Source organism: Opisthorchis viverrini, assembly GCF_000715545.1.
Source record: "Opisthorchis viverrini unplaced genomic scaffold opera_v5_114, whole genome shotgun sequence".
In the NCBI taxonomy this organism is placed as follows: Eukaryota; Metazoa; Platyhelminthes; class Trematoda; order Opisthorchiida; family Opisthorchiidae; genus Opisthorchis; species Opisthorchis viverrini.
In genome coordinates this window covers 190,860-207,412 of record NW_008751769.1, presented here as the reverse complement: position 1 = coordinate 207,412, position 16,553 = coordinate 190,860, and the positions used below count along the sequence as shown (strand labels likewise).

Sequence of the window (16,553 nt, the reverse complement as noted above, 5' to 3'; positions counted from 1 at the left end):
TGTAACAAAACATGACCATAACCAGCCCCGTCGTATTCCATTAAATGAACCTACCTACATTCCTGAAGTTCCGCGATAACCGATGGCACACCGTCAACCGCAGTCAAAAAATGCAAGCATTCTTTTAATAAAAAATCGAGTTTGCGATTTTGCGATGTAGGTTTGGGTACCTCGCATGAGCGTTACTCTTGTAAATTCACACACGAGATACTGCCATATGTGCAGCGGCCATGCTCCGTATTTAAAACTGAACGCTGTACTCAATAAGTCCATCACAAGTCGGGCTGACAGGTGCCAGATGAAAGGGGGCTTATTGACTGGACACCTGTTACCGTCTCCATCAAAGATCCACCATACCGGTTAATAACAGACATCAAGGGACATCTGACTCAGATCATACTGTGATCGAAACATGCAATGAACTAAATAGCCCGGACGAGTTATTCGACCCTGGTCGAATGGACGGTCCCCGAAACAGCAGGAAAATTTACCATACGTGGATCACGGATAGCTCCTCTAATTAGCGCAGAGAATCAACGTATTTATTCCCCATAAACTGAATCAATGCCTTCACAAAGGCGACTGAGAGAAGCTTTTGAGGAATCAAAATTAACATGCGTTCGGAAAACACTGATCCCGCTGAGCCTTACTAAACGATTGTTTATGGAATTCCACTCCAAAGGAAGATGCTGAACACGCTAATTTTTGCTAGAAACATTTTTTTTGAGCTAGACTTTCGTGTACTCAATAAAAACTTTCAAAGGGTACAATTTTACTTGAAAAACTCTTGGTTCGACCAGCGGCATGAGTAAGGTTGATATTTCATCGCATGGAAAGGAAATCAGTTAAGAACCTACAGACAGACCTAAAGAAACTTCTTCATTTTTGCCTGTGGGTCATACGAGAGTGTTCAAGTTCTCTGTATTCAGTTGATAACCTTGAAAGTTACTGGGATCTCGAAAGTTCGCATTTTAGTTGTTTAATTGCTCTAAATTCACAAGTTCATTTAATAAATTGTTGGGGGATTCTGTGGCGCCAATTGAAATAATGCTGGAAAGATGACAGATCAGGATATCCTTAGTGTTTTACATATAGACGGGATGACATGTCATTCGTGTGTCTGTCTAATCGCCTCCACGTTGAAGGGCAAACAAGGGGTACATCATGTAGACGTAAGTTATCTCATAAAAATTTGACGGTCAATCTTTCAATTCTTATTATGGTACGGGACTGTTTCAAGGAGATGTTGACTAATCGATTAGTTTCAGACATTGAATAGCCAGCCGCTCCAAGTGTTTCGTTGACAGTCCCTGTCTTAGCTTCCTGGACCGTATCATGCAAGTTAATTTCTTGATTAATATTCGGTTTGAAATCCGAGAAACAGTGGAGTTAATGACGGAGATTATTCCGAGATCGAACGCAGAGCTTATCAATTATGAACAAATTTCTTACCAGTGCCAGGGCGTCCAACGGAGATCGCTTCAAATTGTGATCCGTGTCCATCTTGAGATCGGTAGGTATGATTCACTGTGGATAAAGAACCGCAAGTGTCCAAATTCATACAGCCTCTAGATGGATGCATAGACTTCTGTCTTCAGATGTAGAGACAGTGCAGGGAGACAATTACACTGATTACCGACACAGATACCTCAATTCCTTGCCCAGTGTTGAACCGTGACGTCATGCTGTCGATGATAACGATGAAGATGATGGTGATGGTGACGGTGATGGTCATGATGATGAAGAAGACGACAATGACTGTGACGACCAATCGCGAATGGTTAGATCGGAATCAGCGGGAGGGGAGATGGCTACAGTAAAACGCACTAAAATTGAACGCAGGCATGATGGAGAAAACCAATGGACCTAAAAGTCAGATGATTCTAGCTAGACCTCAAAGACGAGCAAGAAATACGTGTGGTTGTTTAGCAGCACCAAAGTTTGATCAGAAGGAGACTTAACCCAAGAAGGAAAGGTGAAACGTGATCAGTAGCACGATATACATGGAACTGGGTATCAGCCATGCGATCGTATCCCGGAAGGACAGGAGTGTGCAGTAGTTTAAGACGGTGAGAATCAACCCCAAGGCATCACTCATGTGAAGGCGGTAGCATGTATATTATGAAAGTTACTAGAACAAAGTTACAGAGTTAAACTTATTCGCACCATTTGTCATGGTAATCGAGGGGATGAGACTTAACCAAACCATGAAACGATAAAGTTCGTATTTCACTCTATATAGCCGTACGGCTCTTTTTCGCACTTAAGACCTTAGTGGGAACGTTTTACCAGGGTCTACCTGGAGTGCGCATCCGAAGCTGGTGGGCCAGATGGATCAAGCTCAATACATGAATATTGTGACGAAAAACGTTATGTTACTATTTTAGGACGCGAAATCAACAGAACAGTGTTTGGCAGAGTCGTGTACTGCATTAGCTACTTTGGCAATAAAATGCGTCTTAAAAGATCTCTAGCGTCGTCAAGAGCCACTTGCCTTCGAGAAAACCTAGCATGCAAGTACATGGTGCGGATAGCATTTGGATCATGCCACATATAAGAAAATATAGGGTAACCATGTCGCTCAAAACTAAGAAAAGAACGAAGTCCTTCAAAATCAAGCCGACTGATCCGGTGAAAACCGAACGGAATAGGAAGTATCCCAATATCTATCCGAACAGCTGCCTGTGCTCATGAACAGCCAATCTCAAAAAACCCAAAAGCATCTACCCTCTGTAAGACATTTGTTGAAGTTTTTCAATGACTTGAGGAAAAGAGTGAAAGTAGAATTTGAAGGATAAAATGCGGACATAAGAGTGAACATTTTGGTTTGAGGAAAGGAAGATATGCTTCCTCTTCTTTACCGAAGAGGAAAACTCTCCGGGACCATATCGTACGCATTCTCCGGCACTTCATCATGTAGCTCTACTACTGGCTGCGTTCATTTTAACCCCCTCTAATGCATTTTTAGTGCACCAAGCGTGGAGGATAAACCGGGTAAATGTTTTTTAGGATTGAGGAGGTAAGCATACTTCATACAACTACGGCCCCCTAAGTCCAGCCATTGTACTTATGAAGGCCATGAATAGGTGCGTAGAAATCACTTTCTATGTAAAGTCAGTGATACTTCTACTTATCGTCAACGCAGATTCCCGAATAACAGATACTGTGCTACCAACTCGAGGACTTGGGGACCCAGAAAAATGTCAAATACCTAGGGTCCAGTATGGAGTTTAACCGGAAAAACTACATAGCCTAACTTGATCTCTTATGTGACTGCCAACTTTCTGTGTATATTACCGATCGGATTAGGGAATTTTTATGGATTGCCATATCAGTGCTATCAAATTACCTCTAAATATGTGTTGGTTGATAAAATAACTCAGACTGCCGGCGAATGGGGCTTAGCGCCAGGTTGGTGGGACTGTAGCTACAAAGTATTACTGTATGAGCACCGCCTCGAGTCACAAAAGATGGATTTCTGGGTTTGAAGTTGCAGGTTCGAGATGACTCAATGACTTAGAATCGCACGCTGCTGACTGACAGTGAAGTTGTCATTTTTGTGAGCCCTTTAAAGCTTACTTGTGGATTGAACGAAGCATTTCGAGGTGAATGAGCACTTAAGTACCATTTGTGTTGAAGTGCAGAGCATTGGCTCACATTCCACGCACCATTGGTGTATGTTTTATTCTACAAAGAATGCAATAAACGGTCGCCAGGATAGCTTTAGAGTCGGAAGAAATATCATTCATTGACCCAGAATCTCGGAGAACCATTGTGGACCTGACGTTTGGATGCTGGTGCACTCTTATTACCTGAGCAACTGGCTGGTACTAAGGGGAACTAGCAGTAACTTTAAAAACACGAGCTTTAAAAAGTTTCAAAAGTTTTTCCACTGCAATGGTAGTAAACATATAGAATAACCTACCGACAGATATGGTTGAAGTACTCAGTTAGGCAATGGACTGTCGCTTGTGATGTGAGTCTGCAACTTAGAACGGCAATCAAACAGCAGGCGACGCCTACACTCATACTTTTCCCTCAGTCTTTTGGTAGTGCCTCACTGTCAGAATTCTTATAGTTTGTTCGTGTTTAGTTTGTATTTAGTTTGGCTACTGTGCTGGTATTATCCATCTTAAGAATTTGTCCCTCCTTAACTGAAATAAATAGCAAACCTTGCATGGATATCTGTAGCAGAATAGAATTAGCCATGCTTTTAAGTTGAGGCGTGTCTGGAATTTAGTAGTGAACCGACCACTTACCCAAGAACCAATAAAAATAGGTAACAATAGCTAAATTACATCAACGGGTGCATGTCTTGGATCCAGTCTTACCGGGAAAAATCCTATTTAAGGTTGGAGACAGCATGAAATAATCATGTGATCAAGAGGTATTTCCTGCTTCAACCGGATATGACCACGTCGGACGGTTTGACCTCCGATGGGTCTTGGCCTAGATTTTGTCCTTCAACTGTGCCTGGCGTATGCTGAGCTGGACGCACCAAGCAGAAACTCAGTACTTTTCAGCATAGATTAGCCTCATTTACATAAAAAAAACTCTTGATCGAAATTTAAAAATGTATTCACTCATATGATTTAACTATAACTAGTCATGGATCCTTTTTTAGGGTCACATAGGTGTCAAACCACAAATCCATGATGGAGATGTACCTTTTTTTGCAAATCTGAAATATTTTGTAGAAATATCTGATGCATGTTGTGGTTTTTCACCGCCATTACAGGTCAGTTTGGAAAAGAAACAAGCCATCATAGTATATTCGTCGAAAGCTGGTCTGAATGCATCGACATTGGCTGCTGCCGTGAGTGAGATCGGATTCGTTGCAGAACCCAAAGATCCTTCCACCTTATTCCCGAACGCTAATATTTCTGTGGAACCTACGGTCAACATTTCATACGTTCAACTTGAACCTCCAGTCACAGGGGAAGAAGTGGACTATGTGAAGCATAGTTTGAATGAACTCTCAGGTGTCCTTTGTGCTGACAACCAAGCACACAGGTTACGTGTTGCTATTTATCATCTTCCACACGTCGCAACTGTGCAAAGTAAGTTCAGCTAGCAGACCGTTGGCAGTGAAAATTACTACTTGTATGTCATGTGCTTTCATCTCATACAGCTGCTCATCATCGGAACAAATCATAGAATGGACAGTAAGACGTAAAATTACCATACAGTTGAGTTCTGGGTTGGCGCCGGCTGGTAGTTTCCAAATTCAATCCCGGGTGAATTCCATCAGGTTGTTCAACCCTTCTTCCTGTGGGTTTGCAGTTACTTTCCTAGTATGATCATCATACACATGACACGTAGATGATAGTTCGTCGACTTCATGTGCACATATAACACCGGTGAGCTCAGTATGCATTCGGTGAACGATCACCATTGGGCAGTGATGGTCCAATGGTGGAAATCACAGAAAGTTTTAATATACAATGACAGCACTCTCTTCTTCATAGAGAACAGCTTTGATCTTTACGATACCAGCGGTTATCGTGGAAGATGTCTGAAGTTCTCTGGACAAGGGTGACTGCAACTCTATTGTTTTTTATTTTTTTTCTAACAGATTTTTCAGTTTTTCATGAAATACCACAGTTTGACTTGTGTTAGTTCCTCAGAAACTGAATAACTCGGCGTTTCTATAGCTAGAACTGATAATATTCAAGTAGGGCACCACTATAATGGTCGAATAGTTCATTAAAAACGAACTTTCCACTTCAATACTATGTGCATGTTCATTAAGAAATCGATGACTAGTTAGGTACTGGGCTTGGCTTAATTGTGTTCCGGGTTCGTTATTTTTGGCACGCATCGAAGCTGTGCAAAATATTCCATGCTTAGCCGTTAGTCAAGACCATTCTTCTTCATGTCTTGGATCGTTCAGTGACGCTTCAGTTTAGTGTAAGGCGTTTCTACCTGTCTGTCGGTGTATATCCGTCGGTCGATGAAAAAGGCACTACCATTGTGCTGTTTCTTCATACTTTTTTCTCTTGCATGTGAAAATACCTCTATTGGGACTAGGAGTTTTTTGCCTGAATGGATGCGGCAGGTTCGTTTCTGTAAAGATAATCCATAAAATTATCTCCTTGGGTCTCCTGGTTTCCACTCAAATTGGCCTTTATAATCAAACAAATATCATCAGGTAACCTATTTTAGCATTCGCAATCTTATCAATATAATTCCGATGCTGGCAACTGAAATGTGTTGTTTTACAAGCCTGGCTATCTTTGGGGCCCATCAATACTACACTAATGTTTTTTGTGATTTTCGTAAAAATCAAATTCACTAAGTAGACGAACTGAATTTTCTACAGATATTGGTCGGCTGTGATAGCATTCTATACATTGTTCTGGTTTTGGAATAAAACCACCTGTAACCATCTGGTTGACTTTGGGACCCAAACAAGCATGTTGGCCAAGGTACCGTTAAATCGACAAAATTAAGGAAGACAATGAAGCATTCGACCTGCAAGCATTTTGGCCCGGTGATGTTGTCCAGTACAGTGCTACCCCCACGGGGTGGACAATCTCAGATACTGGTTGAAATCCTTCCTTTCCCGTAAGCCTACTCTCTCGTTGCTGTGACAAGCTCTTAATTCTGTAGCTTCAGTCTGTCTTTAGACTGCTTTATTTGACATGGGGAGGAGGGAATAAAAATTGGCTCTACTGGTTTACGTAAAATGAACCATGATATAAACCACAGATGACTGAAAAGCAATCTAAACATTTCGAGCGTGAATTGTTAATCTTTCCGTAGTTCATGATACTTTAGTTGGGTATACTGACCGAAGGAAGGATATCCGACAAACGGAGGGAAACTGCTGAACGCATTCGACGTTGTAATTGTCACTTACCGTCCCGGCTGATCTTTTCCTCTTAGTTCTGGTGAATGGTGATTGTTCTCAATGAATTCATTATAAGCTGTTTAGTTGTCCGTAACAAAAATGTTATGATACATATCCGAATGCGTGCTGAATCCAACATACGGGTCGAAAATCACATTCTCTGGAAGAAGGCTGAAAGTCCTCCTACGTTTACCAGCGAGACCACAATTGAGCACTTTACTCGCCATCGGGAAAACAAAACTCAATCATATTGTTGACTTGAACGCACGCTCAAAAATTTGTAGACCATACAGCATTATACAAAATAACCTAAAATAAAGCCTATTCAAACAACTACGTGCGGAAAGGAACGTCACTCAAGTTATCCGCCATATGCCCCAGACAGTGCTTTCTTCATATCAGTTACATAGTTGGTTATTCCCGCAAGAGTGTTGCACTTGGGGTCTTATATTAACAGGCAAGAACTGTAGCTCTACTTGATGTAACTTCATTCGCAAGTGGACAACACGCTTACCAACGGGAATAGCCATTTTTGCAGATCATGTTTTTTTAGTGACGAAGGCATGCTCCTGAAGCATTCGTGCACTATGATGGCCTTCTATTATATGACATTTCGATCCATAATGAGGTTCTTCCGAGAGGTGAATTTTTCCAGTGCCCCATCCATTACCTTTATTCTCACACATTCCCCCCCTCTGGGGGGAATTTTTGTGGGGGCATCTCTGATGAAGGTGAAAGTCTCATCAAAATTTTATCTGTTTTTCAGTAGCCCTCTTAAACAATTAACCGGATTTGTAATCAGAATCTTGACCCCTTCTCCGTTGGAACCACGAAGACTTATTCTGAAGTGCTTCTGAAATTTATGCAGTCATCTTTTATTTACTTGGAATCATACTCGTTTAGTTTGTGCAGGAATTCTCATCGCATTTTCTTGCCATATGAAACCTGCGGTTAGAATGGTTTATCGCCTGTTTCACAAAAACACTCAAGGATCTCGATATTTATATCCCCAAATGCACTTTCTATAATGCCATCAATGATACGAGAAGCTTCTGAGTTACACTTTTGAAGAACCTGCACTTTGCTTCTGACATTACCGCGCACCTGAGTTATGCTGATTTTAAAAATGAGAACAATGGATACAGCTGTGTGCTCTTTGTATGTTGACTCATTTGTCTCTAGCTTTTCCCTCAAAAGCACCCTCTGAGGCACAGAAGCAGTGAGAATCAAGATACACTCGGTATGTTACATGAGGTCCTTAGGACACTGAGGAAATTATACAATGACGGCAACGTATGTGCGCGTGGACGGAGATGCAGTGCTAGCATTCTCGCCTTTTCAAAAATGTTGTCTCCGTCTCACGACATCGTAGTTCAGGAAAATTTGGTGGACACAGACACACATGACCGACGCTGATCAGTCGCCATCACTTAATAAAACGAAATTTATTGACTAGCTTATTGTGTGATTATGCACAGACTCAGGAACATTGATTGACACAAAACTGCCACGATCGATGATAATTACGGTCTTTCTCCCCAAGCAATCAGACCGCATTATTTTTTCATTAGAAGATGACGAATACCGGCGCGCTATCTCTTGTATCAGTATTTTTGTCGCCGTGCAGTTGTGTTTTCCGAAGCACTTGTCTTCGGTAGCTCCTCTTAGAGTGCCAGCTTTGCACTTCAGTTTGCTGACTAGTGAACATCATATGACCACAATAAACTCGAAAAGCCAGCCCAAGCACGAATTTGGGTGTGTGATATCCGGCACTGGTGCGAGAGAATGACTACCAGTAAGCGTTATTTCTGATACTTTTTCCTTTAAATGAATATTCTGTCCATGTTACCTTTAGTGTTACCTTTAGTGGCAAAAAAGACTCAAAGGTAGGATTGGTGGTCGTTAGTAATGTTTAAAATGTGATGAACTCGAATTAATGCTGCTGAGATCCTTACGGTCCTTTCCGTAAACAACTATCACAGACAAGCCAAGATAATTATCCTTAGTTATGAATGGTAAACACTTTATTCTTACTATTATTATCATCATTATCATTAGACACTTAATAGACATTGAGTTATCGGTTGTAGTGTGTGAAATCAAACCCGAAAAAATGGTCCACTAGTTCTTGGACATTTGAAACAACTACTTTGTCTCCAGCAGATGAAAGACTAGAGGAATATTCAGATTTTTCACGGTACTATTTGCTCTGTATCTAACTATTCACCCACACAATGGTGGGTTTGTCATTATGTTTGTAAATTGGTAATTATAGTATCTCCTTCGCGAACACACTGTCATGCGCCTGCATTCAAATTAGTCAGCTCGACAAATAAACATCCAAACACTGTGTTTGTTTGCACGGAGCGGTCACCGATGCAGTGCTGTCACCGTACGATTGATTACTTTCGAGAAATGCACATGTGAACACTGTGTGCAAGAAGACAACAAACTCCTTAGAATGACATCACTCGCTATAAACTAGTGGTAATCAATGATCAATGACATTGCTCACCTAAGAATATGTTTCAGCAGTATAAGGCAGGCGCCTCAGCAACAAAGAAAAGACCAAAGATAATCTGTTTCTTGCATTCAAGTAAGTTATAGTAGCGCATCTGTTCATGTACGAGGAAGTAGTAAAGGTCGGTGGAAGTGAATCTACAGAATAATTTCTATGTGCTTTTTGATAATCTCCATGCGGGTCTAGAAATTTCTTGGTAGCTTTGGGGGATCATTACACCGTCGTCTGCTTTCAGCCTCCACCAATTCAGTACCTTCATGAAATCTTGCCATCAGTTTTGCTACAACTCAGTCTTTGTTTCAGTAGTATTGAGTGCCTAAAATCTCAAGTGGTGGAATTGTATTACGATTATCTATCCTTATTTGTCGCCCTTCAAGTTTGGGAAGAGATGCTATCTATAAGTGATCTATGCCACGAATGTTTGCAGCTTACGGGGATGAAAACCATTCCTGATAAATACAGATGATAGGATGTGTCCCTACGAGAATCGCCTTATGGAGAAAGCCTTAACTTCATTCTTAAACAGAACTCTCGCTAGACTCTACAACAGCTTTCGATTGTCAGGTTTCAGGTTAGCTATTCGTCAGGAAGCGGCCAATCAAGTCGTTAACACTGGTTAGTGTGAATATTCTAACAATGTTTCTCAGTCGGGGAACGCTTGAAACCAATTGAGAAGCTGTCATTTTCGGAGAAGTTTTGAAAGAATCTCCTCCCAGTTCAAAGGACTGGGGAGTGCGTGTATATATTTCATTGCAAGGATTGCACAAGGTCTGTACATGCCAAACAGCCAAGAAATTACACACTAAACCTTAAGGTGGACCCACATCCCCATTAGCCTTAACACTTGCTCACCCACCCCAACAAACGAAAACCCTTAGCAGACACCTAACACTGATTTACCCTGACTTAGCTGATTGGTCCCCCTTCCGCCTTAAATCCCAATCAACCTCATAGCCCTGTCACTTTGCTTGATGTAGCTTTTATGTCAGAAGTGAAACCATACCGAGTGTTTCTCTTAGTTTACCGAATATGTTTCTCAGAGTTTTTGCCGCTGAATACCGAAATATTGTCGCTTACTTTGTCAGCCAATGCTTTACTTGCCTCAAACTAAATTTGCACGCTCCAATTGCATGGAGAAAATCAACGTTGATCACAAACCAAGACTTTTTAGTTGGTATGGGGTTCAATGGAAATTCGTCGACGGTACTGCACCGGTTTTGTTGTGCTTGATGACGTAAAGATATGGTGGTTCCTGAGTTTCTGTCAACACTTCTATTTCATTATTCCTATCTCAGTTGAATCCCTTTTTCACGCCGAATACGCATGCAAACGATCCACTGAGTAATCAGTGCTGCTTCTTAATTTATACTTAACGCTCGTTAAGTAACCGTATGAAACAAAATTCTCCCCCTACCAGTCACTGTCCTTCAAGTTTGTCCATGCCTATAATGAGGATGTCGGCCTTCAAGAAAATCAGTTGGATCAGTCCTTTCATCCTTAATGGAACTCATCAGATGTGAACAGAATGCTCAGCTGCGTAGCCCTGTGGTGGACAATTACAGAACTGCTATCGTCTGGGCTACACTCACACTGACCGGTTAATATAGCTGCTGAATTTGTTTTTCGTGATTATTGAATGACTGAGTAGTTAGCTGAGTAGTTAGCTTGTTTTGCCTCAATATTCATGTGGCCTAGCCGCAATAAGATGCTGCCATGTAGTCACACAGCTGAGTAGTCACCAGAATTCTGATCGGCTGAATAAGTCAACATCCGTTTAGATCGAGAATCGCACGTTGTCGGCAATTCGATTTTTTTCAAACAGCAAGCAGTTTTCTACACAGTGAAATACCCAATATTTCAGATAAGGCTAAATTGGTGTACAAATCCGCATTTCACAAGATGTTTGAACAGATATTGTCACTTCGCCTTGGTCCGGGTTCTTTTTTCTGGTTAACTAACCAAACGCAGTGTAGACACATACGTTTGTTCTGCAGGTTTGCCTTAAAGCTTAAGTATTGATCACTGCTGTGTACTGATGGACTAATATGTATTTTATTCTCCAGCACTGGTAACTTGTTTACGCGAGCTTGATTTCAACGTCGAATGTCAAAATTCAGAACACTGTGTGATACTCAGGTCAACCAAAAAGAGAGATTCCTTCCCATCTTTCACTCGCACCATGCACCCAGCTCAGACGGTTTCTTCTAGTCTAGCTTCTGGTGAGGCTACAGATGTACATACTATACAACAGCCTTCCTGTCTTGGTAACCTGCTACTTGTTCAATCGCGCAACAGCACAGTATCCAAAGATGAAGTACTTCAACGCATCCGATCTATTCCACCCATCGCTTCCCTAACCCCTACCATTTTGTCCGCATCCCCGAGTGGTCTGCACATTGTTCAGCTACGTCCTCAGTCCAGTGATCCGAATATTTATCTGGATGTTGTGTACAGTGAAATGGACCGGCGCATTTCAGACAGCTTAACTAGTAATGAATTTCTCACTGCCAGGTTGAAGTTGATTCCCACAAAGGATATAACTGTCACGGCGGTAAGTCAAGCAAGACATTTATGAAATCGAATCATGCAACCTTTCCCCTCTTATAAAAATGACGCACTACCGCACCTTCAACCATGGTTTGGTAGGCAAGCGTGCTTGAAGAGTGACTAATCGATATTCGAATATAAAGAATCGTTCAGATATAACACCCTTCCGGTGTCTAGCTGCCACGCTACCCGAAGGAAGCACGAGGGCTGGGATACTGCCAGGTTGCCCAAGACTAGACAGAGAAAGTCAAGAGGCAAGTTCGGGTTCGAAACACCGACCTTCTGGTCAGTCAATCGCGCTCTAACTAGTTGAACCATCTCGCCCCCCGATATTCGAATGTGATCTATTGGTTCGCTTCAGGCCAACGTTGATATCATTTCTATGATGTAGTTCGTGAGATACTTTCAGTGCTCGACAAAAACGGTATTCTAAAACTTTGATGCACTATCCATATTCACACCCACACGAATCTAGCTAACTGACACCATTCTCCGAAAGGACAGTGCATGATCTGCCAAAGATGTTCTCTTATACTGACGACCTGGATTCATGTTTGCGTGGCTTTTTGATTTTTTAAATTGATTTCTACTCGTTTAAAGTCAAACAAACTATGACGATACCAAAAAGAATGTACTATTCCACCAAAGTACAGAGCACATAATTAAACCAAATCCTACCCACAAGTGCTATTGCTCAGTATACGTAAATCTGCTTGCATACTATTGCGTTGTTCACTCTCTTCTGTGCCATAGGAACAAGAGAGATCTGGTATGATGACTTATCAGCATTCTTGGAGTTAAGAGCTAAGGACGAAGTTGTTCTATCCTGAAAACGTGGTGTGCCGACGAATAAATTGCTAAATCTCAAGGAAGTGTATATGAGAACTGAAGAACTAGCAAAAGCGACATTTTAGTGCCTAACTAGAGCATCCACTTTCGAGCAACTCAAGCTCCGTTTGAACCATTTCATTCCCACTCAAGCAGAACCACTTTCAATCTTCAGAATGTTTATGACCACGCCTTACTTTATGCCTGACTGATGTCTTGATACGATGTGACCATAAATGAAAAAGTGCAGCTGGGATGCACGCCCAGAATGCGTGAGGTAACCTTAATCGAAGCAATCGATTAGAGCCTGTTGTGGATCCATTCCTGTACATCGTCAGAGCCGTAATCTATGGCGTGTATGGCCTGACAGTCGCAACAAGCCCTGGGTACAAACGGCTTGTATAGAAAAGGGACGGATGCCCGTCGGAACTCCCACAGCAACACGTGCATAGCAGTGGGTGAGCCGCAGCAGCAGATCGTTTGTCTTCTTTTTGACACTCGGACGTTCTGACTAAATAATAACCATATTTAAATGCCCAGTGACATGTTTAGGCAAAGTGCATGTCTGATGGTCTCACAACTGCTAGTTTACTCCGGGAATAACGAGTTCGACTGACTGCAAACGTGACTCAGCGCACGCCGAGTGCGAGATCCCACCGGCTTTGTTCGAGGTGGCAGGCTGATCCGGAAACAAACGCCAGCCTTCATATGTGAATATCGGTTCGAAAATTTATCCGAACGTGTAACCCGATGCATACAGGTGGTTGGCAACCTATGAGCACTGGTCCGCAAATAGCAGTTTAACGACATTACTTCAAGTGTTAAGAATTATGAGGACAGATGTTGGTAGGTACATATATTGCTGAAAAAAAGTAAAACGCCAAGGTTTCTGAACAGATGCTCCACCAGTTGGATTACAGTTGAAGAATTTCAACGCCATGTTAAATAGGTTTTCCTCTTTGGTTGTCGAATGTGTCTTGCAGGGACGTTTATTAGAGAAGAGTGACAACCTCTTTCGTTGTGCTTATCTGTGGGTGAATCTTCGACAAGAAAAAACTACGTGAATCCCGTTTATTCAATAAGTTTTCTCCCATTTCCGGTAGCTGTGTTAAGATGATCAAATAACATTTGTCTTATTCATTAATGTGTGTTGGTCAGCTGACCCCAATATAACCGAATTAAACGGAGCCTGCCATTGAATGATGACCAAACATTATGCGTCTGTGCTTCAGGTACACACTTTTGGCTACCTTGGTGGAGAGTACGATTCTAAAATCATCTGTGATATGTGATTGTGAAAGCACTTCTTTCTTGTTTGGTAATAACTGCATAATTGTAGGCTACCAGATCTGCCTTCAGATTCCCCACCTGAAATCCTGTGGATACAAGTACTCACTTCCACTGTCAACGTGTTGCTCAATACGGTGTTGTCCAGAGGCTACTGCTGTGAATTCCAGAAATTTTTTTTCTGAAACGAGGGCACAAAATGGGGACTTGAGGGTTTACCATACTCTCCATTTGAGTCTCAATAATATTTCTCAGTTTTTTTCCACTGCTCCCATGTTTTCTCGCGTTCTCACATACATATCGTACGTCCTCCCTCAGTTTCAAATGCTGGCGAATGGACGAGTCAGGTAACCATCGGTTTAACTGTCACGTGCTCGGTAGTTGTCCTTGTTCGCCCGCCCACGCACCTTCACACCGCGTGTACTTCCGAACTCGTCAGAGGGATAGGGCAGTGTGACAGGTATTTGATTCAAGTGATTGCTGTGCTAGTCAACATCCGTGCATTAATGTCCGTTAAAATATGATGACGAGAAGCTCCGTGACATTTTCGAATAAAGATTGCGGTCACATGATTCGTTTCATGAATGGATGAGAAAACAGCACATTTACGCACAAAAACATAAGTCGGTAGGTAGATTTTGGTACTGCTACATAATGAAAAAATATCTGGAACTTCCAACTCTCCTTAATATTTTTCAGCAAACATGAAAACCTTTTGGTCTTCCGATTTTGATGTCGTAAGAGGACTGCTTCAAGGTCATAATTATCGAGGCTACAGCGTTGAGGATAAAACACCACCACTTTTGAGTGTGCTCATTTATCAAGCCCATGATTTCGCCCCTAATACGTGCACAGACTACCAATGAATCATAACACCCACAGAAAACGAATGAGCTCAGTCAAAGAAAATAAATTCTAAGGACTGGGGAACTTAAGACAATCAGTAAAATACGATGCCCCACAACAATGTCCAATCCAACTTTAATTTGGTTGAACGAAAATTCCTCCTGGAGTACATGGTCATGATGTCGTAGTTTTGGAGTTTTTTTAAAATTGTCCCATAGGGTAGAAGATGACTAAAGGAGAACAGCATGAAGAACAAAATTTGTCATGATTTTTCATGGGTTTGGAGAAAATTGGTGGTCCGATCGCTTCAGCTCGGCTTGCAGGTTGGAGAAGTACAAAAAGAGACTCGCTTAGTTCCAATAACCATGCTATTGAAGGATTTGCTCTTAAAAACGCAGCTGGGTACGCAATCATTGCGACACGCGATTTGCTCATATTGCTGTTCATCATTATTATTCTTCGTAACCATGACGCTCGTGCAGTGGTTTACGCCATCAGTTTCACTGCTTCCCTCTTAAAGTTTCAGGGCGTCACTGTCGAAATTTCCATATCGGTTTACGGAATGCACTGCAATTCATGTACGCGAACCATTGACAGCCATTTCAGCGAGCGCCTAAAAGAGAACCCGTTACGATATGGCATAAGGTTCACAACATGTTCTGTCTCTCTCGAAAACAGTCAAGTGAAGTTCACGAGTTCACTGACATTCACCCATACTGATGAGGCGTCTGTAATGATGTGGACTTATGTGACACAAATCCTATCGCAAACTGACATCACCCGGTTACATGAAGAGATTCACGAACTTGGATTTCGTACCGTACCAGATGTGACCAGTGATCAGGGTGAGTTACCAAGCTTTCATCGCTTTCATCGTGTTTATCAGGTGTGTACTCAATAGAAATCGGGTTGAATATAATGTTTCTTTAATCAAAAAAGTAAAAAGACTGTTTATTCCAGGAAGATTCAAGCTTATTATTGATGGGAAGTGTATGTTCAATAGTGTACAAACGACCTCGTTCGCAGGTATCCCAAACGTATCACGGGATGGTTGATTTTACTTAATTTTGATCCGTTCTTCCGTTGTTTGATGTCACATTTGGTTGCAGAGGTCGGGCCCAAACCACCTTCCGGCCAGTAAGCTCGCGCCTTAACCACAAAGCCATCTCGATCTCATCTATGTCCAATGAAAGGCTTTGTCAGTGGTTTTGGAGAACGATTAACTGTATCCGTACGGTTGTTGTCCATCTGCGTTACCAGCTTGAAAACTGCTGGTGCAACCGTAGGCTCTCCTTTGTCTGCTAACCTTACATTCCATTGTACCCGTTCAGTTTATCCACCTCTAATAAAGTGGGCATCATCGTCACTACCGTATTGCCACCAGCATGAAAATTTGTTTCACAACCCTGAAACCTACCTCATGCCAGTCAGTGGGGTCCGGAGTTCAGTCATGGGACGTCTAAGGCTGCACATTTATGTTTTCAGAATCAAGCAAATTTGTTTTGTAGTTATTGTTTCCTTTGTGAATTTCCATCCATTTTCGCGAGTTCCAATAGGTCTCCGTTTTTAACCAACGTCAGCCCGCGTGTTTTGTATTCTATTTTAAACGGATAAATTGCATAGTATTTCTAGAGATGTTCACAGAAGTCTTTTGGAAACCTGTTTTACCCG

General features: G+C 41.9%; 1 protein-coding gene across 1 annotated transcript in view; it reads left to right on the top strand.

Moving 5' to 3' along the window:
• Nucleotides 1-1,058: 1,058 nt before the first annotated feature.
• Nucleotides 1,059-16,553, top strand: part of T265_05781 (hypothetical protein) — a gene marked incomplete at both ends in the record, with an annotated part of 73,104 nt that continues 57,609 nt past the window's right edge. Inside the window, 4 exons of the mRNA XM_009170875.1 lie at nucleotides 1,059-1,172; nucleotides 4,739-5,060; nucleotides 11,438-11,925; nucleotides 15,409-15,727. Coding sequence (XP_009169139.1) covers nucleotides 1,059-1,172; nucleotides 4,739-5,060; nucleotides 11,438-11,925; nucleotides 15,409-15,727 — 1,243 coding nt within the window. The remainder of the gene's footprint in view (nucleotides 1,173-4,738; nucleotides 5,061-11,437; nucleotides 11,926-15,408; nucleotides 15,728-16,553) is intronic.